Genomic DNA, 25,220 nt, shown 5'->3' with positions numbered 1-25,220 from the left:
TACATTTGTTCAGGTCTTTCTGAGCTTAGACCTCAGTCTTACTCAAACCTAACCCTGCTTTTGTGTGTTTTCTCTGTAGGATGTAGAGTGCAGTGGGTTCTGATCTAAACTCTGCAACTGTCTCCACAGCAGCTGGAAGGAAATCCAGTACTCTAGAGATTTTAAGTCAGGGTTTGGGGTAGACAGGTTTGTTTAATCATACCCTCCTACTGGGTCTCTTTAGTTAAAAGTGGGCTCTGCTGGTTGCTAAGTCAGTGCCCAGATGCTCAGCACGTCTTCACCTGACCTGTTTTGGTGGATATAGGTTACTGTACCTTTAGTTAAATTTTAAAATTGATAACAGGACTGTTTTTCTGTGTAAAAAAGAGGCCTTTAGGACACTGTAGGATGTTGAAGTTCATACTTGTGTGGCCTCTTAATTTGCATTTTGATTAGAATTCCTTTTAATTGTTGTTGGATTTTATCCCATTATAATTTGGTACAGTCAGTAACACCTTTGGAACTGGTAGTTGGACCTCTTGGTTTGGAACACAATTGGTCTTGTTTACTGTAAATGTCCCTAGGGCCAAGAGACATAAAAACATGCTGCATACTTAGTGTGTTCTAGCTTGATTATTGCCATTTTCATTGTCTGCTACCAGTCACTTCTGCCATCACTTCTATTAGTTTTTTTCTTTGTGGGTTTTTAGAGTTTCATTTCTTTAGATATGTTTAGGTTCAGTTATCATCCCAAAGTTCAGGTTCATCAGAACGAGGCTAATTTGATTTACTGGCCTCTAAACTGAAGGTGAAGTGGGTTCCAGAGTCACAAATAAGAGGATGAAGTGAGAGTCGTGTCCTTTTAGAAACATAACTTGGATATTCCCATTGATAGCTCTTCATGGAAAAGCCAGTTAATTTCTCCAATGTAAAGACAGATAGTTAATTAGAAATACTAACTGACATTTATAGAAAAGAGAGGCTACTATGACAGATTTGTGTGCATTACACTCCTTCTGTAGGAACCTAAATAATTTATCACTAGAGCACCAATTTGTCTTTAGAAAGAGGTTTATTCTGGTTTTTTCATTCAATTACCTTGAAAAGACTCTTCACATCATAGTAACCATTTCCATCAGCCCATTCATATAGGTATTTGGGTTAGTAGGTCACTGAAACAGATTGAGAGGTGGTAGCTAGAGAATCCTTTTCCAAATGTCATGACAACCAGTACTAATTATAATACTGAAGTTATTAATTATATGTACTCCCAAAGCCTGGGAATGGGCTTTCATTGAAAGATACTTTGAAAATTATTTGTCATATCAAAAAATACCACATGGCTAATATATCTTGGTAAGCAAGGATCATTTACAGTAAACTTTACATTTACTGAGTTCATATTTTTGTGTGGAAGGAGAATGAGCATTTGAGCCATTTGCTACATGTCTTAAGGGGCCTTGAGAATCTCCCACCTTAAGAATATTTTATTGGAGCTGGAAAGCCTGAAAGGGTAGAGTTTTCCTCTCTGTTTGGGCAATTCTTATCATTCAGTTACCATTGCAAGCCTAATCTTCACACACTTCCAAACTGGAAGCAAAAGGTAGCTTTTTCAAGGAACTACATGACATGATAGGATTTCATATTTTTCTAGTCAGTGAATAAATTTGTGCATATGTGGGGCAGCCATTAGATGAGTCCTTTCCTTTAACTACTGTAGGAACTAGAATAAAAGGCCTGGGGAAGTACCTAACATTTTACTTGCCCTTCATTATTTGGATGAAAGGAAATGACATGCTTACTGGCTGGATTGATACCTACTAATTAAACCCATTTTGTGAGTTGACTAGTTGATGTGCAATTGTAAAAAGAAACTGCTCAAAGAGGAAATCAAGGCCCAAATGTATGCATGACATGTTGTTTGGTCTATCAAAATAGTCATCTACTGGTCCTGTATGTCTGACTGGTTGAGCAGGTCTTTGTTCCACAGCAGTAGTTAGTGCTTTCAAAAGATAATTCATTAAAGCTGAAGTTCTTAAGAGACATTTTGAAACTAGAACAGAGTACGTTAGCCCTTGGGTTATTTTATATAAGTTTCATATTTTATCTATTGCAGGAAACAATTTGTGAAGACAAGAACACTGAAACTGAGTCACTTCTATAATTTTTTTTTTGTCTAAAGGTCAGGTTGTTTGTGTGAGCAAATACCAAAGGTGCCATATCAGCTCAGATCGAAGACCCAGCTGGCCTAATGTCTCTTCTACAGCAGTGGCTGGTTCTTAGGAAAGAGCTGAAAGAAACAGGATGTGAATGGATTTGCTTCATCCTAGTTTCTGGAAGTCAGCATTTTGAAAGCTTGATGATGGGTTTTGTTGTAAAGCTTTGGAAATAAACTGCATCAACTTGAGTTAGTATTGTGTTCTTCAACTGACTGAGCTCTTGAGAGACATTTGAGTAGTGTGATATGTGAGTTTGCTCTGTAGAAGCTGTGTTCACTTTTCCTCTGTGTCATAAATATATACCTACTAAACCTATTCTATATACTTTATTGGAATTTCTGTTGTTTCTTATTAGTACAGAAGTCAAATTTGAACTGTGGAAATCTTAACCCCTTCTGGTTTGCATCACAAAAAACTCACATTAGCACTGTGGGAATGTGGTGTTGATTTCACCTTTAATCAAGACTGATTTAAAGAGAGTCTGCTGTGAAAACCTTGTATTTAAGTTCCTTTAAAGTTCTGGGGATTCTCACAAATCTAGTGGTTTGTTCTATGTGTCTCTGCTGACATCTTAGGATGAGAGTGTTTTCTGTACAGATATCAGCTGTGTTACAGGATGGTCCCAAAGTTCCTCAGTAATGAGTATCAGTGCACAGAATTCATGTAGCTTTTCTGATATGCCCTTGCCTTCTTTGAATACTTCTCTACTATTTTCTTCCACTGACTTACTGTCTGGCTTTCTTGTCCTGATACTTTTAAAAGCTTATATAATTTTTAATTTTTATGTCTTTAGTAAACTTTTTTTTTTTGTGCTATTGGTATGACCTGTGCTTGGAGTTTGCCTGTTCTGGATGCCTGTTGGTCTTGGCTGGGGTAGAGTTCATTTTCTTCCTAGTGGCTGTTATGGGGCTGTGCTTTGGATTTGAACACAGAATTGATAATATGGAGATGTTTTTGTTATTGCTGAGAAGGGTTTGTGCAGAGCCAAGGCCTTTTCTGCTTCTTGTACTGCTATACTAAGAAGGGGGCTTTGGGGTGCACAGGAAGTTGGGAGGAGACACAGTTGGGACTGGACCCAAAATGAGCAAAGGGATTTTCCAGACCATATGACACCATGCTGGGTATATAAAGCAGGGGGAAGAAAGAGGAAGAGAGGATCTTCGTGGTGATGCTGTTTGTCTTCCCAAGTAACCACTACATGTGGTGGGGCCCCATTATCCTGGAAGTGGCTGAACACCTGTTTGCCCATGGGAAGCAGGGAGTTATTTCTTTGTTTTGCCTGTTGTTGCTTTTGCTTTCCCTATTAAACTGTCTTTATTTCTAACTGTGAATTTTCCAGCTTTTACCTTTCTGATTCTCTCTCTGGTCCCACTGCTGGAGCAATGAGTGAGCAATTCCATGGGGCTTGGCTGCTGGCTGGAGTTAAACCATGCCAGTGCCTTTTGCAGGTTTTGAGGAATATGTCTGTTCCTTGCTGTCCTTTTCTTCACAAAAAAATAAAAAGAGTGTTTGTGGAATGCAGACTAAAATATTCTTTTGTATGGATTAGTACTCTTCATTGGTGTGCTAATCTAGAAAGTGGCTTTTATTTATTCTTCAGTTGCTTTTAAAGTTCTGCTGCTTTGAGACAATGAGGAGAAAGGAATTGAGTGCAAATGTGCATCAAGTGTTTTTTTGACCCAAACAATTATTTTCTTTTTTCCATCCATTTTTCTTATGTGATACTGTAGGGGCAAAGTGACTCAGGAAACCTTGAGGTTTTGCCTTCACTGACATACTTAATAAAAGTATTAAACAAACACAGAAACTTTGGGATAATCCTAACCAAAATATTTTGTAGTTGTTGGGTAAAGGCTGTCTTCAGTCCTCAGGAAAGACAAATGGGTTTGGTAGTGTGGAGTACTAATTAATGGGTACTGACTTTTGGTTTGTTTTTTAATTCAGTTTCACCACTGCTCTTTGTATGTAACGTGTGTGGCTTAAACTCTGGAGTGTTAACATGGGGCTTGGGAGCCTTGAGTTCATGCCTTGGCTCAGCTCATGGGCTTCCTAGGGATCTGCCTTCGTGGTATTCTGGAATCAGAATTTGCTCCAGAGTCTTGAGAGAGTTCACAGTCTGCTGGAATCTATTTGAAAGTGGTTAGTGTGGTGCTGAGTTAGTTAGTTCTGCTGAGAAGTGGTTAGAGCTTCATGCTACCAGTTTAGACTTTGTCCCCAGCTTGCTTTGTTTGGAAGGCTTGCAGTCATCTCAGAGTGTGAGCAAAGTTCACTCCTGTCTACTTGGTACCTATAGGTTGAGATGTCTTCTGTGACCTTCAGAAATATTCTTTTTCTTCTCCCCCCTTCCCCCTCGCTTTGCTTAAGGGGATGCTCAAACAGTAGAATGATGAAACTTGTAAATAGTTGGGTGTGGGAGTTGAAATGCATTGGGCAAACTTTACCCTGGCATATTTGCCTAAAACCCTTTCTTAATTTCTGATACTAGTAAGTAAATGAGCTTGTTTTTGCTAAATGAGCAGCTTAATTTTTACCAGATGATCTTTTGAGTTATGTAAAAAGAGAAGCATTCTTATCTCTTCAGTTAGATGCTTGCAGTAGGTGACCTTTCAGTCTGTGTCTTGGTTGATATGCCTGCATGTTGTTTTTTTAGTGTTTGTCTGAAACAGAAGTAAAAGTTAATTTAATAACCACGGATGAGTCATACCAAGAACAGTCTCAATACACCAGTGGGGTTGTTGCAAGTTTAGAAGGAGCAGGAATGCCACAGAGGGGTGTAGCTGATGGAGTCTGTGGAGGTGATCCTGAGACAGCTGGGACTCTGGGATGAGAAGAACTGAGGTACCAAAAAATCTCAGTTGTGAGTGTCTGAATGTGCTGCATTTCTTGATAGCCCAGAAGGGAGTTACACAGGCATCTTAAAATAGATATGGTACTAAAGCTTTACTTGCTTGCCTGGGAATCTTGGCTAAACTTTGTCTGTTTTGGGGGAAGAAGTTTTACACTTTGTTTCAGTAGCTTTGAAGTAGTCAGCATTGCAACAGTGTATGTGTGAATTTAAAGAAAATTTTCTGACTTATTAATGTGTCATGGGTGAATTAGTGTCCTACATCCTTCTGGCAGATACAATCTGGAGCTAGCTTTGTTTCTTTATAGACTTGATAATTATCCTTGATTACTGAGCCATTCTCCTCATAATGAATGGAAAAAGGAAGCAAAATACTATGTTTGACTCTAGAAAGTGGAAACTCAGGATTGGATTGTTTAAATATCTTGCTTCCAGAAACCTGATTTTTGTTAGGAATGCTTGGAAAGGGAATTAAGGGTTTTTCTAGAAACTACACAATGGCTGTATCAGTGTTCCAGGAGTCTGAGGGAGAACATTCTTTCTCATTGTACAGGTGAGATGAGACCACTGCTGCCAGGAGTGCTGTGTGTTCAGTGTCAGTCCCTCCACTGACAAAGCAGAGCAAGTCCAGTGAAGGGTTACCTAGGAAGGGAGGAGGCTGGAGCATTTTTATGTGAAAGGTGATGTTAAGGGAGCTGGCTTTGTGTAGCCTGGGAGAGAAGGCTGCAGGAGGATCTAGTTGCTGTCTCAGTTGTACAGTGGGTGATAACAGACAATACAGAATCAAATTTCTCTTGGAGTTGGAGGGTGAGAGGCAGTGGATATAGGTTACAGCTTGGGGAATTATAATTAAATATAAGGAAAAACAATTCCCAGTGAAGGTGGTAAAGCACTAGAACAAACTGCCCAGAGAGGCTGTAGACTCTGTGTCTTTGGAGATAGGCAAAACCTGGCCGGGAGTTGAAGTGTGTCTGTGAACTGTCTGGTTGTAATTGAAGAGGTGAATAAAACAGTAAGGTAAATCTTGGTTCTATTACAGAGGGAATAATCAAGGAGATAAGTAATATCATTTGCTGTATCTCAAATGCTACTCAGAACAGCTCTGAGTGGTTTGTTGTTTTTAAGCTGCTGATTTTAAGCTGTAATTCAGCTGTCCTGAGCAGGTTTGTGGCCTGGACCCAAAGGGTTTTCCATGCTCCTGGTCTCTCTCAACTTTTGAACAGTAAGTTACCCAAGGGATAGTGAATTGATTTTTAACGATATATGTTCTTTGCCAGCATTTCTTATGTCCCTTGAAAATCTCATATATCTTTATGGAATAGAGTTAACTCCAGTTGCTGTGCTCTATCTAGTGATAAAATTTTATTTGGTGCTTTCAGAAGTAAGCACTTCCTAGGGTGCTGTCTGTGCACTTGCAGGTGTGTTAATGCTGACTTCCTGAGCTATTGTGGGAGCTCCCAGAGAGTGAAGGCTTTTCTTCCTGGATAATCCTATTGAATCTTCTGGTGCGTTCATGCAATTGTTTCTTTGGGCATTGTAGCTTTGGATAAGCATTGAAATGATGGACTGAGCTACATATTTTTTTTTTAAATCTGACTGTTACAGGAGCAAGTGGTACCCAATGTAATTCACAGCTGTCTGTCTGCCTGGTTTTAATGGGCCTGAACCTGTTGTACAAAATGTTTTAGGCCTAGTCTGGGTTAGATTAGAGATGGGACAGTTCCCTTTTCGGAGAAAATGCAGCTACTGTTAGTAGCCAAAGAAATACAGAATGTTGAGACTTAGGCCAACTGTGGCCTTTTGGATACTTTGCCTGCCTCATTTTGCCTTGGCCAGCAGGAGAATTGTGCCACAGGTGAGACACATCCTGCCTTGCTGCCAAATACCATTTGCTGCCAGCTCCTGTGCAGCAGCTGCAGCTGTGCCTGGTGTGAGCGAGTCCCAGCAGCTGCAGGAACAGCCCAGCTCTGTGCTGGGAGCTGCACTTGGCCCTTGCAGCTCTGCCATGGAACAACTGCTGGATCCCTGCAGCAGGTGCTGGGGAGCAGCTGCTGCCAGATGGGGAGGGCAGCTGCTTCCCTGGGGTAGGGAGGTGGCTGGAGCCTGTGCTCTTGGGGTGGGGTGGCACAGAGGGTCTCAAACCCCAGATCCAGCTGTTACAGCTGCTGGGGTCAGACCACCCTGCAGGGGATTTAGAAGAGCTGGTCTGTCATCCTGCTTTACAGCTTTCTGGAAGCAGCTCCTAGGTTTGTCTCAAATACCTTGGAGCCTATCTGTCCTCACAACTTCTTTCCTATTGAATTTCCTCAGTAGCTAGTTTGCTTCTTTTATTAAGGTTAATGTTACTGTGCAAGGATAGGATCCCTGATGGTTACCTGTGAAACATTCCAAGGGTGAAGTCTCCGTCATTGTGGGGATTTGAAGCTTCCTGGAAAAAAAATTTGGAGAACACTCAGAAATTTTATTGTGTGAAAACGTCAGTCTGGCTGGTGGAAACACTTACCTGCCCTGGAAAAGCAGGATGCTGAGAAAGTTGTTTTAGCATTCAGTAACTTTATCTTCAGAATCTGGTTATGTATTCAGCACACAACAATAGTTTTCTCATCCTTGCATTCGTTTTCCTCTTGTGTGGTCTGGAAAAGCACAGAAGTGACTGCAGAGTCTCTGGAGCTGCTGTGAAGGCTGAAAATGATATCCTAGATTTACAGGAAATGCAGAGAGGAGGAGGAACTTGTTCTGTCTTTTCTCCTTTGTCCTCCAAAAAAAATTCTTTGGTTTCTTTCTGATGTGTAAAGGTTTACAAATCAGTGAGCCTTCAAGGCTTTATCTTTTCTGTGGTGGTTTGTTTCTTTCATCTTTTGATGACTTACTTAGAGGATGTGCTGGTTGTTCACTGAATCAAGATTTAGTAGTATTCAGGTAGGAATTTTCTTTTAAAATATTTAATGCCTTCTGTTAAGCAGGTCTCTCTTGAAAATAAAGCTGAATAAAAATCTGTGAATAATAAAAAGTCTCCTCAGCCTCTCACTTTACTTGCTCAGTAACAAAGGTATGTTTTTGCATCTGCAGAGCTTATCTGCTGTACTGTATTTTGAAGGGTTTTTTCACTTCTGATTCTGAACAAATTTAACTTTCTTTTTTCCTATTTAAGTTTTGTTTGTTTGTTTCTTGCTTGGGTAGAATAAAAGGAATAAACATAAGTAAAACATATTTATGTATCGTAAATAATTAAACCCTGTGAATTCTAGTCTGCCTTTCTAGATAGGTGAGACATAGAGCCCTAAGGTGCCAGGTGTCCCTTGGACTTGTACTAATGAAACTATTCCAAATATAATGAAAATCCAGCCAGGTAATATGGGAAGCAGTCCATTAGAAGAAGCTCTTATAAATATTCCAACCATAGGAAAAGCTTAAATCAGCCTTTGCAATTAGGGATGAGAGGCAAACCCATGAGGAAGCAGACTTTGTTAATTCTGTTGCTGACAGAACCTGCTGGTTTCCTGTGTGTGTTTCCCTAAAGAAAACAAAGGCAGGAGCAGCCCAGGTTGTTCTGGGACCAATCTGTCACTACAGAGCCTTTGACGTCATGTCACACTTGCCAGTGAGGGACTGCCTGTCTTGTGTGCTTAATTTCTTAGGGAAAATCAAAGACATGCAAACCAGATGATTTTTTTTTTTTTTTTTTAGATTTAGCTTGCATGACATGATACAGTTACAAGGAAGCAGCTTGAATTTTTGGTTGCTGAGGGTTTTTGGTCTCACTGATGGCTTCTGACTTGATTTGTGTGTTGTAGTATGCAGTGTTTTAATGTTGAGATAGTGAAATATAGTAAGATTCTAAATAGTCTTAATTTGCTGCAACCCTGACATTAACAGTGTGTGTTGAGGAAGATCTGGGAATGTCTGTTTTATGGTTACATTGATAAGTACCACTCATTCTTTCCTGCTGCAATTCTGAAATGTGTGTTTTGTTTTATTGAAAACTAGCAAAAATGGTCCATCTGGAAAGTGAAATCTTAGTTTAAGAACTTCTCAAAATCAAATACTGAAAAGGAGTGTAAGAATGGTATGAAGATTTAAACCAAAACTGCTTGTCTTGGCTATTAAGAATTCTGATGATTTTTATTCTCAGCTGGTGTTTACACCTGTCTGTTCTTGTTACCCAGTGACTCTGCATTGCTAGGTGACCAAGAGCTTCTGTTTTCCATTGTAAATCACCAGAAAGATGATTCAGGAAGGATGCAGACACACAGGTGAATTAGTTCTTTAATTACTCTGCCCACACTGTGATGAGTTAACTCCTTTCACTATGTGCTTTGGCAGAAGGATAAGCTAATTTTGTTTGGTTTACGTCAAAATGAGAGTATGCCAAAGTGAATTGATTTGCAGTTAGTATGGGCTAAGAGAGGGACAGTGGCAAGTCAGAAGAGCTGCAGGAATGACAAAAAGAGGGGACGGCTAAAACCAGTGTTAAATCCTGAATTTTAGGTACCTTGTCCTCAATTTCATCTGCACAGCCCAGGGGTGAAAACAACACATTGCTGGTCAAGTTCTTATTGTAAGTTGGAACAAGGTAGTTCTTAAAAAAGTCATGCAGATTTCACAGAGCTGACAAATGAGAAATAGTAATTATTTCTGTAATGACCACATTAAGTGTATTTCACTTGAATGCAAACAGAAAGACTGTCACTTGTGCAGAGCTTTTTCTCAAAGCAGGATTTTTGCAGCAGATCTGTTCACATCAGTTCCAGTGGCAGGTTGATGGCAGCATGAGCCATCCTGTGATTTCAGAAAGCACAGGCTCAAGCCCTGTACTCTTCAAACCTACCTGACATAAGTGTATATAAATGTATAAGTATTTGCTGGAGATTGTGTTGAAGTGTTGTCCTATTTTTAACTTCAGAAATAACTGCAAGAAATAATGGAAAAAAAGGCAAAATGATGCTTCTGAAGGGCAAAGTGATATTTTTTTAGCATTCCCAATGTGAAGTGGGTGAAATTCAGCATTAACACAGCATGCTCTGAAGTGGAAGAAATTTTCTCTTGTTGCAGAGAGGATCAATGTGGTCATGAGAGCACTGTGTAGCAGTAGAAACTGCTGCCTCCCCTCTGCAGGCAAAATTCTCCCATAATTTCATCTTGTGGTCCTTCAGACTGGTACATTTTGTGTTGACATACTGCATGTAGTGCTTTGTAAGTGTGGAATTTTTCAGGGTTGAATTTAGGAAGAGAGAATTGGCCTTGAATTTCTCTATGATTTCTTCTTTTTATGTTTTCATGGTTGTAAATTGGGAGAAAAGTCAGAACATGGGAAATAAATTACCTGATTGCTTTTTATGACTTGGAAGGAAAAAGATGTTTGCTTAGCCTCCTTCTTCTCTTATGACATAAAGGAAATCAGGAAAACTGATCTGTTTGCTGCTGCTACCTAGCTCTGTATTATTACTGTTAAAAGGTGGGGTTTTTTGTTTGTTTTTTTTGGTTCTTTTTTTTTTTTTTGATGCAGTTTTGTATACCACAGTTTTATATAACTGTGGTGTAGAGCAGAAGGAATATGATCATGTTTTAGATCTTATGAAAGTCTGAACTGCTTTGGTTAGGATGAAAGATAAATTCCAGAAAGAAACTTAACTGTTTCTTTTTATTCTTTTGGTAAAATATATCTGATATCCTTCAATATGAATGGTGGCAAATATATGGCAGAATGAACAGCAATGCTCTGCTGAAGTGGAAAGTTGAAAAGGTCTGGGTATCAAAAAAAGGAAGCAAGTTGCTGCATCTCATTTTTTGCTGAGTAGAGGTGCTCTTGGATTTGGAATTAAGCTCAGTTCAAAATATGGTTTTATGAGGGTTAACATTACCTTAATAATGCTATTGTGTTAGATTTCTTGAACTAGGTAAAGCCAGAGTACAGGGCTGGAACTTTAGGGTTTTTTGTGCTCCCTTTTAAAGTAGTATGAGTACATCATAGTTTTGAAGTAGAATTCTCAAAACGCCTTTATGGGGCAGCACTATTGTCCTAATTTTACAAATAACTACTTGGTCTTGCTTCCCTAGGTGGCTTGCTCAAGGTTACACAAGAATCCTCTGATGGAACTGGGAATGATACCTAAATGTTTGATGTTTAAAACATGAAGTCTGATTTCTGAATTACCCTTTTGTAACAGAAAGGGAAAACCTATACCTTTCCTGTCATCCTGATGAAATTAATTGAATTATAGGTATTAATACCCTGATTTTGATCAATGCTTTTAATTCTGTTTACTGCTTCTTTTTGTTTTTAGGCATGTACTGGTATTGAAAATATTGATGAAGCTATAACGTTGCTTGAACAAAATAACTGGGATTTAGTGGTAAGTATTCTAAGAAAATGACTTCATAGATCAACCCCATGTAACAGTGACATGGCATCTTGCTGAGACAGCTGGTAGCTTTATTTCAAATTTGGGGGTGTCTCGTGGCTGGACAAACAGGTTGTTTATGTGTAGACTGTTTCTGGTCTGTTAAAGCCTCATCTCCAAGTTAACCTGACCCTGAGTTGTACAAACTCTGCTCTGCTCTGATTGTCTTCAGGCTTTTTTCATTTTTTTGTTGTCCTCTAAAGCCAGGTTTCACATTTTGTTTAGTTTCCTTTTGGCTTCATTTTGTAAGAAATATTATGAAGGGTAGCATTTTTAGAAGAAGACCTGTGTATGCACGCATGGGTTTTTGAGGATTTAGGTTCTTGTGGAAGAAATGGAAGATGAAACAACTTCTCCAAATTTTCATGTGCTTTTAATTTAAAATTAGGATTGTTGCTCTTCTATTGTTGGTGGTTGTGCAGAATTGAGTCAGTTGATTAAAGCCATAACTTTATTTAGATTTGGTGCTATCCAGACATCATTAAGTACAAACAAAAAACCCAACAAACACTTGTCCTGAAAAAACTCTCATCTATTCTGCAGCAAGGTTCAATGTGCAGACAAATAGGAGGGAACCGATAAAACCAAGCAAAATAGTTTTAGGTGTTTTAAGACTCTTCATAGGATTAGTAAATAAACTATTAATCCAATTTCTTAAGGTTTAGAAGTGTAAACTACAAGAAGCTTAATTTAAAAGCAAGTGATCTTCCTTTAAACTGTAAAACATTTGACTTCCTCCCTTTTGTTTTCTCTTTTCCAAATGAATGATCTTTGGACCAGACCAAAATATCAGAGTTATTAAAAAAAAAATTAGATTTCCAAAATTAGCTGTGGATAGAGTTTCAACTGTAACCTATTGTAAACAAAATCCCAACACTAGAAACTACATGTTAAAATGAACGCAGAGTCTATTTTGCAGTGTGTGGAGGTATAAGCAAGAGGGAGATGCCAGTGTGCAGAAGGGAGTGTCTGTCATCAGTGGCTTCAAACAGAAAAACCCAGGTGTGTGCTGAGTGATGGAGTTAAAACATCTTTTGTCATAGCCATAGTAGTTTGTAGTGACATGGCATGAGCTCTTTTGAAAATCCAGTTGTTTGTTGGAAGGCAAGGAATAGCCTTATGCATTCTGTTCAGGTGATGAAGTTCCCAATAAAATCCATTAGATCTGTTGGGTGTGGTTTTGGAGGATTTGTAAATTGTGTGAATTACAGTAAATGCCTCAGTAGGTTGGGTTGAATGAGAGAACTGCCATGAAAAATGGTCAGAACAAATAAGTCTCTTCTGACACTCCAGAATAAGCAGAAAGAAGAGTGAAGTTTCTAAAGCTATGAGAACACCTTTCAGTAGTTAATTCTATTAGTGATTACTAGATGATCTAGAAGTAGAATATAGAGAGGAAAGAAGAAATAACCCAAATGTGCAAGCTTAAAAAAGACGTAGGGAAAGTAGGAAAGGGTAGAAAATTAGGAATGCAAGAGGTACTTGAGGAAAGTACATAGTTTTTGAAACTAGGCAGAAGATGAATGAGAGAAATGTCTATGGAAAAGAAGTGGTAAGTTGTAGAAGAAAAAAAATAATATTGAGGAGACTGTAAGTGAAGGAGATGCCCTAAGGGTGTGTCATTAATAGGACACTGGCTCATTTTTATTAAAAGCAGCCTTCTTGTAAAAAAAGGGAGTGGGAGTGAAAGCCAAATCCTGCTATTCTAACAAGGAGGTAGAAACAGAAGAATGAAGGAAGAGAAGACTGAAGAAAAGGAGTTCCTGGGATGAGAGAGAATCAAATACCTCTGTTAGGCAAGGGTTTTTAGCATTTCAAAAGAACTTGAGGAAAGGCTCATGACTTATGAAAAATGTAGCTTTTTTTTTTTCTTTGGGAATTGAAAGTGCATGATCCATGTGTGGGGTGGTGGTTTTTTTTTTTTTTTTTTTTAATTCGGTAGTCAAGTACAGATTCAGTGCCTAGAAATTGGGGAGAGTTTCTTTTAATTTATCCAAAAGGTCTTCGGAGTATTTTTAGCTGAGATGAAAAAGTAAAAAATTCTTTAGTTTGGCACTAAATATGTCGTTCAACACAGAGCAAAACTTTTTTTTTGATTTCTCAGGAAAACCAAACTTGAAGAACTTTATTCATAGTTCATGAAGACAATAGTGAAGTAATGATGATTTTGGTAAGGGCTCCTCTGCCACCCTTTGGCCCCCAGTGTTAGATAAATGGGAAGAACACAATTTCTGTTTTCTCTGATTTCACTTTGTGTATCTGATTCAGAGGCTTTAAAATATCAATTCCTTTACTTCTCTGATGTTGGAAGTAAAGTCAGTATCTGATGAAGAAGTCTTCTGTGAGGCACCCAGGCTAATGAGTAGAAAGCTAAGCAAATCCCATTAAGATGTCATCAACCAAAGTGCAGGGGCACTCCTGCAGCAAAAGGGGAAAAACCCAAAAACTTAAGTTAAGGAAGTTCTTGTCTCAAAGAGATTTACTCTTACTTTTCATTCAGCCTGTTTGTATCTCAAGTTACTGTTTGGGAAAAAAAAGTTGTGCATTATCAGTGGCTGTGCTAAAGACCCAGGTTGAAGATTCCCTTGGGCACCTGTTGCTTCTTAAACTTTCTGACACTCAGCTCAAGGGTGTTGTTATTTCTCTGGGACTTCAGCCAAAACAACCAAAAGAAGGAGCCCTGGTGAGCTGGAAAGCAGAAGGATCCCAAACAGAAACAGGGAAGTAAGAACTGACATGGGCTGAAGTACATCAGAATGCACAGAGACAGCAGAGGTTATTAAGTTCATGAAACAAAAAGTTTCTTACGTTGTGCTACAAGTACTGTGTGTTTGTGTAAGTTTTTCTGTTTGCAAATTTGAAGAAATATTCCTACTGCTTACTTTGTAAGCATTTTTTCCCCTCCTGCCCCCCTGGTCTTCCTAGAATTTAGTATTAAGGATTAAAATGTCATCAGTGTCTTTCCTATTCCTTTTACTATGTTCTGTATCTTTCGGACATTTGGTTTTACCTTTAAACAAAGCCAAACCTGGGTTAAGTGTAAGGCTCTCCTTTCTTGGTTTAGTTTCTCTAATAGTCACTTTGGTTATTTGTTAAGAGTTAAACAGGATTCCTTTTTCTTTTCAGTTTAGAACTGAAATGTCAGCTTCCTATTTTTGAATTTTAAAAGATTACTTACCCCAATTAGAAGTCTTTGTCTCTAATCCTCTATATGGGATACTCTAAGAAAATACAGACTTCCTTTTATTTATCTTGAGTTTGGTACTAAACGAACTGGATTTGAATGTCTCAGAGTGTATATGTTTTACAGTGTTCAAAGCTGTTGTATGTGTTTTGCAGTAGCTGCTTGAAGCAGTATTGAAAGCTGTCTTTCATAAATGTTTGGTTGCTTGTCTTTGTTCAATTACTCAAAATAAAATTGGTCACAAGAGTGCTGCAGAGAAATTCGTGTGCAGCAACAGTGTAAAAACTGCTTGGTGGGATCATGAAACCTAATTTTGCCAATAATTAGTTCCCCTTTGCTGCATATGACTTGGCCTTTGTGGTGGTCTGCTGCATATAGAGCAGCTTAGGGTTTTTCTGTGTTAGAACACTGTAGCCTAATTACAGGGCTTATTATAGGCTGGGTGGCAAAATGTTTCAGATGTTCTGTGAGATACAGAAGATCAACATAGATAATATAATGATCTCTTCAGGCATTCTGCTATAAATGGATCCAGCTCTCTTCAGCCTCCCAGGGTTGCTGATATGTTGTTTCCTGAGTGTCATTTCTTTCAGCTCCATTAATTTACAGTAATTTTTACCATCTGAGGAAGCAGAAGTTAGGAATTTCTGTCCTTTGTAAAGTCTGCTGACTTCATAGCTTGCCTGTTTAGACTCTGACCTTCTCTTTTGGCATGTGAAGGTAAGAATGACAGATAAATGTATCTTAAACTTCGTGTAAAAGCAATAAAACAAAAGGGTGAAAAATCCTAACTCTGTGTCTGTTGAAATGTTTCTGATGGTGGTTCATCTTTGAAGGAAAATCACCCATTAGTGACTTGACCTTATGCAATGTGGTGTATGTGTGAGGTTATTACACAGGTGAGAGCTCTTGACATCCAGTGTTTGAATCTGTGCATGAAAGTAAGTAAAGTGGTCTGCTCTACCTTTCACAGATTTAATGAAAATTTCAAGTCCTTCATATGCAGCATGACTTTATATTCTGTACTGCTGATCAAAACAGGTTTTTTTGAATGAAAAGCAGGATTCACCACACTTAATTTTCTGCTTTTCCAGGATGGCCAGTTCTGTTGTTACTCCTATTCCCTGGTTTGAAATAGTTTTTATTTCGTGTCTTTTCCAAGAGACATTGTAATATAGGTGCTTTTTAGCATTGCTTTAAGAAGAAAATAAATTTCATCAAAATAATGGGGGGAGAGGGGCATTTATTATCCAATATTCTGTTTACTTGTAAATGTGTGTATAATGATTGTATATATATAAAGCTCCCCTCGTTTTTTATTTTCAAAATGACCTTTTTGCCTTCCTGCTGTACTTGGCTTGATTATTCTATATTCTGGTAGAGGATCAAAGCACAGTATAACTTCAGTAAAACCAGTTTAGTGCACCTGGAAATGGGATGATTTGCAGTTCCTGCTGTACTCGGGTTCCAAGAATCATTTGACAAGAAATGATTCTCTGTCTTGGAAGGAGAAATTGTGTATTTTGAACATCTGTTCTTATAAAGCTTCAACTCTTAACTAGAACTTCTAATTTTAAGTGGATAACTTAGATGGAGTTTTTTTGCATCTTGCTTGTAAACTTCTTGGAAAATAATATTTGTCAGACAGGATTTTTTTTTTTTTTTACTATAAGTACAAATTTTATATATATGTATTTACATCTATGTAAGGTCTTTTGGAAAAAAATAACAGACAAAAAAATTGAACTGAGTAAAATCAGGGAGGACTTGGCAATTTTTTATTTCTCTTGGCAGTGTCCCTTTAGGTGGGAATGGCAAAAAATGGGCTTTTGACTGTTATTAGCAGTCTGTTATTTGTATCTCTTCCTGTGCTCTAACCAGTAACAATCCTTTTGTTATAACCTGTAGCAAATGTCAGTAGGAGCTGGTAAAACTGATACACTAACTTTGTTTTTTGTTTCTCTTTCTCTCCGGTTTCCCTGCTGCAGCTTTGATGTGGTCTCTCTCTGTATGTTATTTTGATTGATTTCAATTAGTCTGCCTCCAGAAACTAGGTGATTAATTTGAGTTTGGCACAAGGCACTTTCTTTTCCTTAAATGTGGGGCAGTGTTCAGGGTATGTTTATGTCATGTGTTCAGCAGCTCTCCTGTTGCATTGCAAGCAGGCTGTGTTTCAGTGGCTGGGAACCAGGACTGCACTTCATGGTGGTGATGTTCATCACACTGGCCCTTTTATTTTGTGTTGCTGACCTGCTATTTTATGTACTTTAGAATTGCATACTGAATATGGCACATATTTGACAGCACTTACTGTGGGACCAGTGAGGCATTCAGGGTATATTCCTCTCATTAGGACTAGATCTGAGGGATTTTCACTTGGGCTTCTCTGTGTCTTAATAACATTCTCCCTGTAGTCAAATGAACAGTAACATCTGCCTATTGGAAGCAGAAGTTTATTTTTTCAAGGAACATTTAAAGATTTGTTTTAGGCAGATGTTCTCTTGGGGAACATGTTCTTGTGAGCTCAGCAAGTTTATACTCACTGCTACTGCAGTGGAGGAGCCTGTGCAGCATTCACAAGCCTCTGCCAGCAGAGGGAAGGAAGAAGGAAGCCCTGAGTTAGATAATCCCAAGGAGTGTTGGTGGATGGGCATCCCACTGGTGCAGCATCTCATGGGCATGGTGCCTTTTCTCCAGGAAATTCAGAAGTTTCAGCTCTTTTTATGTGTTCAACTGCAGCATTAATCTCTCCTAGTAGGACACAATTGCATGTGAACTTGTCTTTTACGAAGGACTACAGAAATCTCCTTTGGAAGTCTTTAATGTATTTTCTGTTAAATTAGGGATCTCTGCTTGCCAAAGTTGTTGTATTTCTCATTCTCTGTATTTCCAGCTTTTTGCAGCTTTCAAAGTGACATTTCTGTGTCTTTGAGTAAGCTCAGATGCATGCTGTGTATTTTATGCAGCTGGATGGTAGCACAGAAAACTTGTTGATTCTTAAAAGCAGTATTAAATTTAATGTTTTTACTTACTTTCAGATACCTTAATCTTTGGTAAAACACATTTCCTTGTAATGTATTTTTTTGTGGAAGATTATATGAAATGTGTAGGTCTATAGGCAGTTCTAATGATGGTATGACTTTCCACATAGCTGTATGCATATTCATCCATTTAAAAAAAACCCCAAAATGACCCACAAAAACCTGCTTTATTCATGTGAGGGTAACAAAGGGGTTGTGGCTATGTGTTTTATGGCTTTATTTTGTTGCTGTGATGATGTATATGAAATTTTATTTCTCTTTCTGAGAGAGTGGAGAAGATTTGTAGCTTTGCTGGCAATATTCTAAAGTAAAATATAAATTCTCTCTCTCCTTTTCAAATAACAGATGGAATTTAGTCACTTAAGCAATTTAGTTTTGTAGTTTCTTAAGTAATTTTAGTTACTTAAGAAATAACTTCAAGTTTTTCTTGTATAGTGATTAAACAAGCAATGAGACTAATAAATTTAGATTTCATGGTAAATGACTCTTGTTTCTTTTAACAGAGAATTTTATGTTCTGACAATAAACAAAAAGCAGCACCTGAGATCCCAGTACTGCCTGATAGTACTGCTGGAGCTCTATGGATGCATCATCCACCTACTTTAGTTTTTACAAATACTTCTTTTAGAGGTGCTACGCTGTACTGGTAGTTTCTACAGAGATTGCTTAGCATTCATTTGTCCTGAGACATTCAAGTTTCAGAACAAATTTCTAGAATGTACTACTAGTGAATTGTCTGGTATGAGGTATGTGCAGTTTATTACCCTGTGACTAGTTGAACTAAAAATTGCACACATCTTATAAACATGTGTTTGACAAGTGTTTAGTCTGTCACTGAGTCATGCTGTGTGAGTAGGAGAAAAATGAAGTAAATTATTTAAGAACAAGCATTCATGCCAGTGCTGCTGCTATTTTGCAAGTGAACCTTACTTGTGAAAAATTTTACCACAAAAGCTAGGAGCCATCTAGAACCATCAGACTTTCAAAGCAGAGTATCTTAAAAATGGATTTACTTAGAATACTGTTGAATATTGGAACAGTTTCTAGTTTTATTTAAATAAACTCTCCTTAGCCTGGAAGCCTGGGTTGCTGCCCCTCCAGCAGTACAGCACAGGCTGTTGGAGGAATACTGAGATAACTTGCAGGTTACAAACTTCATCTTGGGATTTTCTGCTTTCAAACTTTTAAGCTAAATCTTGCATAATTATTTTTTTATTATGGATTAGTGATTAGGCAGTTGACCACAGCTGGGATCATTGGAACACTGCTGATATTTCATGTTATTATGGCTTTACAGTGAAGGGACCTCAGGCTTTTGGCAGTACCTTTATGACTTTTTGTATTCTGAGTACTTTTGTCCTGAAATTTCTTCCCTGGTGGTACTTTCTAAGATCTAGTATATTACAATGAATGGCTTAAAAAAACCCACTTTTTTTTTAATGACTGAACAAAAAATATATTGTCTTGAGGTAGCTTATCCCTAAACTTTGCATTTTAGCATTGCCATTCAAATTTGCATATAGGAACTAGGAGAGGGGTAAAAATATAGGAGTTCAGAACATTTTCCAATATTCATATCAAGGTATAGACTTTGATTTATTTTACTTTCCTGCATTCTATTCTATTCTATTCTATTCTATTCTATTCTATTCTATTCTATTCTATTCTATTCTATTCTATTCTATTCTATTCTATTCTATTCTATTCTATTCTATTCTATTCTATTCTATTCTATTCTATTCTATTCTATTCTATTCTAAATTTTAAGGACTAACAAACTTTCCCTTTCTATGTGGATGAGTTTTGAGTGGGTGGTGGAGAGTAGATTATTTTCCTTTATTCCTGCTGATCTAGAGTCAGCTCAGGTACATGCTGATCCTTAAGCTGCTTAGAAATGTGTACATGTTCTTTACTTTCACTATGCCAGGAAAACACATTTAAAAAAACATGAATTTTTTTTTATTTCTGTTGCACTTTGTTTGGGGAATTAGGCAGTGACAATATAAAATTGAAGAACTGTGCAAAATGTAATGTTTTTTTTTTTTTTCCTCAGAATTTTAGAAGTATATCTAACTGTTGAAAGGCTTCCTAGTGCATTTAGGCATGTTGTAGGAGTGACAGGAAAAAATTTGCTGAAGCCACCAAAGATGTAGGGAGAAATGGGAAACCACATCTAGAGTGCTAATTGTAAACTATTTCAACGCGTGCTCTCTTGCTGATGAAGTGAATCATCTGTATGAATGTATTCATGTGGCATTTTTTGATGAAATGTTAATTTTTTGCTTTATTAGCAATTCTATTGTTTTGCAGCTTTTCATGAAGTATATTTGTTGTAAAGAAAGCAAGCTGAAATAAAGCAGAATGCATAGAAGACATTTCATTGTAGTTCAATTACAGTTTTTGGTTAAATTTTAACCACGATGGGCACAAATGTTGTCATTCTGTATAAACTTTGTGGGTGTAACTTCATGTCTAGCACTTGGAAATACTTTTGAGACTTGCAAAGCTGGGGAGATGCCAGCAAGTATAACATAAGCTACAGGAAAAAGCTGACTCATTCCTTTGCCTTGAAAAGCCTGCCAAAAATAACACAGGTAGAGATTGCTTCTCTTACTACTGAGGCACAATTAGTAATTTGGTTATTTAAATATTACTGAATTAATTTAAAAATCTAAGTGGAATAATATTTTTTATTACTTCAACTCATAGCAGTCAACTTTTGTAACCTCGTTTGTAGAAAGCTCTTTCTGATTAAAGTGATTGGTATTCCTTCAGAAGGTTCATGGAATTTCTTGTTTAGAATACACGTCTCAGACTTGCTTGTAGCAGGTGAGATTTGGTACTTGCATAAAACTGTTCAGAAGCCACATTCCCCTGCTTGGGAATCTCAGAGTCCAATCTGGATGTCTTGGGGCAGAAAGAAATGCTGGTAATTAATACAGCTTTGTTGTATTAATCCACATTGACTGCAGTATTTGACTTACAGGATATTTTTGTCAGCACCAGTTTCTAAAATTCCTGCTGTTTGTTCTGGAATTTTCTACTTTTTTATTGTAAACTGATTGCAAGGGAATTCTGTACGTAGTCTTACTTTTTATCCAGTTTCCCAAAATCACAGTATGAACAGCTCACAGTGTTTTGATGTGTCTGCATTTGCCAGTGTTGAAAATTAGCCCAAATTAGTATTTGCAAAAAGGAAAGCTATTAGAGGAGCATTATTTCAAAACATTTACTGTTATTACTGAAATATATGCATAAAGCAGAGCCCTGTGAGTTAGTTTCAGTTTAAGAAATACTTCTATGCTCAAAAGGAATTAATAAGTCTTAGCACTTCTGTTTTGCTTTACTGCTTCATGTGAAAATATGTTCCTTTGTCTCTTAAAATTGATGTTTTGGAAGCAGTTTGAAATTCACTTTTGATTTTTCAGTCCTTTCGTGGATGCTTTGTCTCACTAATGCTTTTTTTATCATTAGTTATTTGTTTTTCCTCTTTCTGGATAGTATTTGTTTAGTTTTAGGATTTTTTTCTTTTATTTTAAAAAACCCCTTCTCTCCATTGTAGAAAGCACTTGGAGTTCTATTGTCCATTTATTTTGTTTGAACAGCAAATAAAAATGGATTTTAAATCTTTAGGATAAGAAGTTTATCATGTGAAAGCAGAAAATTAGAGTAGGAATATTGTATGTCAGGGAGAATATCACATTTAGCCCGAATTAGAAATATAATTATTTGCAATGGACTGACAATTGTAAACAGAGTATTATTAATGATATGTTTTGTGCTGTCGAAATATATAATAAAAAAAAAAAGACAAGAAATATTTCTAAAATTTTATTATGGATTACTTAATGAGGGCTTTTTAGTGTATTTTGTTACACTTTTTAGAATTCAGCAAATCTTGAGTGATCCTCAAGCATAGATGAATACAGGCTAATATTTCCAAAATATAACAGCAAGAGGTTTTTTATTCTGCAGAAGTCAAAACCACAGTGTGTTTGTCTTGTGTGTCATCTCACCCTCTGTAGTGAGGTTTTGTATGTAAGTTTTGGTATTATATTCACTTAAATAATCAGAAAAATAAATCTAAGATTAAATGCTGAAAGAGTCAAAGATTAAAACAAGTTTTTCTTTGTTCTGAGATTGAAACAACAAAATGCCTGATTTTTTGGTTGTAATTTTAAATACTGTCCTGCAAGTGGCTAACACCTCTTCCTGTCTTTGCATCTGCTAATGTAGAAAACAGCATGGGGTAAACTTTCTGCATTTGTGATTTGAGAGAAATAGTTTTTATATTGAGAATATAACAAGAAGGAGAGGCAAAATGAATAGTAAAGACACAAAGTGCAGAACTTTTGTTTTTTAGCTTGCCAGATGTGTTAAACTGAAAGTAAAATCTGAGTTTGTAGCATTTGGGGGAAAATACAGATTTTTGAAGGTCCTAATAAATGAATCCTCTCATAAAAAAAAAGCTTTTACTGAGTTTCTTAGAAATAATTAAATATGTGGTTTATGAGGCTATTGCCTTAAGTTGAACTCATTAAAAATTTACCAATACTGTAAATCTAAATATGTCAGAAAATCAGGAGGTTGGAAGAAAATGCCCCATGAGCAAGTGACTCCGTTGCAATTCCCAGTGACTTTCTGAAGCACTTGATGTCATTTGGTTGGACATCTTTGGGTTTTGGATCATCTGCCAGGGCAGTTCTGTTACCCTGTCTCGGGGTCTCGTTTGTGTGCTGTGTTTGTTTAATGTAAACCTCCTCAGTTTTTACATAAACAAATGTAAAGCTTTGCAAGGGCTTTGATCAATAGGCTCAAGTGGTCTCACTTGCTGAATGCAGTCAAACCTAAATGAGGCTTTTGGAATTCTATAGGAGCAGCTTGTGCTGGTTGTGTTAAACTGGTTTGGTTATTTATCCCAGTGGAACTCCTGCATCTCTCAGGTGTGCAGGTTATTTACATCTCTCCAGCCTCTTCCTCTCAGAGGATTGTTCTTCCAGCACTGTGCTGTTCCAAATTGCTTTCTGCTTTTGCTTATGGATTTATTTTCTAGTGCCCTGTTTTGGAGAGTTGATCTTGCATTGTGCTTCATAGAAGCTCTTGCCCTTCACTGGAGTGGAGGTTCTAAAGGGGAAAGAAATGTTAAGGGTCTCTATCTGTCAGCCAAAACCATTGTGTGCTCCTGGAGGTTGGGAAGGACAGGGGAGGAACCAAGAGGTGGCCACTGAGGAAGAGCTCCCTCCTCACCCATTGCAAAAGCCTTTAACTACTATTTTGCCTAGGCCTGCCTTTAACTCTTAATTAATCTAAATATCCCTTTTAAATTCTGGATATTCTGGAAATTTAAAAACTACACACTCCCATCCATAGTTCACCCTTGCCTCGTTTGAATATTCTATCAGTGTATGTAGACTTCTGCTTTTGGTAAATCCAGCCCATCTTCAAACTTTGTGAAAACCACAGAGTATTTACAACTTGTCAGTTGAATATTTGTGCTATCTAAAAACCCACATTATTTATAGGTCCCTGGGATGAGAGTCACTCTGAGATCTGCTTCACTGCTTTATACACTAGATTTGTATATTTTGAAGGAAGTCATTGATGTTGATGTTTCAGCAGATAATTAAGGAATGGTGGTTCTTTGTTTTCCTTCTAACACTGTTTTGTACTCATAAAAGATAATCACAATTAGTCAGAACTGACCAATCTAGTTAAGTTAGTATTCCCTTGAGGAAAAATTCTAAATTTCAGCCTGCTTTGCAGTGGTCTTTAGGTACCTAAATAATTTCAGAATGCCATGGATTTTTTGTGTTGCCCAAACTATTAATGAATTTGGTAACCTTTCTTTAACCCTTTTGCTTTATTGTTCCCTTTGTTTTTGGGAAACAAAAAAGTTGGATTTAATGTATTTCAGTACTGTAACTTGGAAGCATGCTTCTTTTGAAAAAAACACACCAAAAATATTGTTACTTTGAACCTTTCTAATGGACACTTGCCAGTCCAGCATTATATCATATTCTGGATATCCTTTTCATTTAAAAAACCCCCAGCATTCACAATATGTTTATCAAGATAACCTGTAGTATTGGATGATGGGCTCACAGGGGCTTGAGATTGAGGTTGTTTCTGGATGTCTCTCTGGCCCAAAGCAGGTCCAATTAGGTCAGGTTATGCAGTACTTAATGAATTTTTAAATAAGCTGTTCCAGTTCCTGGGTATATGATTGATATCCCTAAACAAAATGTATAAATCAAGAAGAACTACATTCAGTTTATAATTTAATGAGCTGCATTATGGGCCTTGTAGTTGTTTGAAGGTTGTCATCAAAACAGAAATTATTCTGTTCCAGGATGGGCCAGTGTTATGGCAGAATTTGCTATGGGTAGCACTGAGACACACCGAGGGTTCTTGACTTTGGGAAAAATCTTCTGAAGCCCCTATAATTTTCCATTTAAGGTGAATTTTACTCTTTTAATAGTGATAGCATTAGAAATCTGTGGTACCCTGGATCAGGGACACTTGTGGATATGCAGTGTGAGAGCAGCATAAGCACAGAGTGCTGCTCCCCTGACATCACTCTCAGCAGCAAATTTTTGGGAGCTGAAGGAGTTTTCTGATCCAGACATGGTTTCTTTGTATTAGTAACTCATAAATAGATTTAATGAACTGGTTATTAAAATTATTTCGAGGGTAACAAAGATTTTTAGTGACTATAAATTAGCCATACAGGGTGGTTTTGGTGATCAAAGATCCCTGTTTGGAGAGACAAAAATATGTAATATCTTGAAACGTTTGCATGCATAACCACAGAGATGAGAGCTTCTCTCAAAGGGGGCTGACACTGGGGAGGAACAGCCTGGAACATATCTTGCCTTAGTAACGTGTTCTTGTTTTTTTTTTTTTTGTAGTCACAACCTTCTCCCAATGAAATTCTAAAGCAGATGGTTGTTCCTTTTTCTTTTTTTTTCTTTGCAGGGTCTACTTATAGCTGTCTTGTTAGAACATGGATATTTAATATTTATGCAGTATGTACATGTGCACTGCTACCATTTGCTGTCTACATTATTTTAGTCTTCCATCTTGCTTAACAAACAGTGTCTGGACTCTTTAGTTTTACAGTGTGGTTAATAGAGGTCTTTCCATCAAAAAAGTACATAATGCTTCTGCTGTTTTTTCTTACTCCTGTGCCCCTTAAATGTCATCAAGTTTACAAAACTTGGGATATATGAACAAGTGAGTTATTCAGTTTTAAAGAAAATAGCTTGGAGCCTCTATTGTATTTAACCCCTCTAACTAGGCTCAGAAGAAGTTTGAGCTGATTTAATCCTCTGAGACAGAGCTTTGACAAAAGTGTCAAAATGCCACATTGCTGTATTTCTTCACAGCTGAAGCAGCTGCTTTTCCCCAAGTAAAGAGAATTCTGTTGCACCAGCAGATCATTATTAGTGTAGGTTCTGTGGTATAAAACCTGTATTTGCTTTCTGTATCTTACAGATGCAAAATAAAGGATAACTTTGTCTCTCAGCCAACTTTATCTGTTGATTGGCATGA

General features: G+C 37.4%; 1 protein-coding gene across 2 annotated transcripts in view; it reads left to right on the top strand.

Annotated features, from left to right (window-relative positions):
* Positions 1-25,220, top strand: part of FAF1 (Fas associated factor 1) — a 147,440-nt gene that overhangs the window by 4,693 nt on the left and 117,527 nt on the right. For both annotated transcript variants that reach the window (XM_056498111.1, XM_056498112.1), the window contains exon 2: positions 11,328-11,396. In XM_056498111.1, coding sequence (XP_056354086.1) covers positions 11,328-11,396 — 69 coding nt within the window. The remainder of the gene's footprint in view (positions 1-11,327; positions 11,397-25,220) is intronic.

Source organism: Oenanthe melanoleuca, chromosome 8 (genome assembly GCF_029582105.1).
Source record: "Oenanthe melanoleuca isolate GR-GAL-2019-014 chromosome 8, OMel1.0, whole genome shotgun sequence".
In the NCBI taxonomy this organism is placed as follows: domain Eukaryota; kingdom Metazoa; phylum Chordata; class Aves; order Passeriformes; family Muscicapidae; genus Oenanthe; species Oenanthe melanoleuca.
This window is presented reverse-complemented; position numbering and strand designations above follow the sequence as displayed.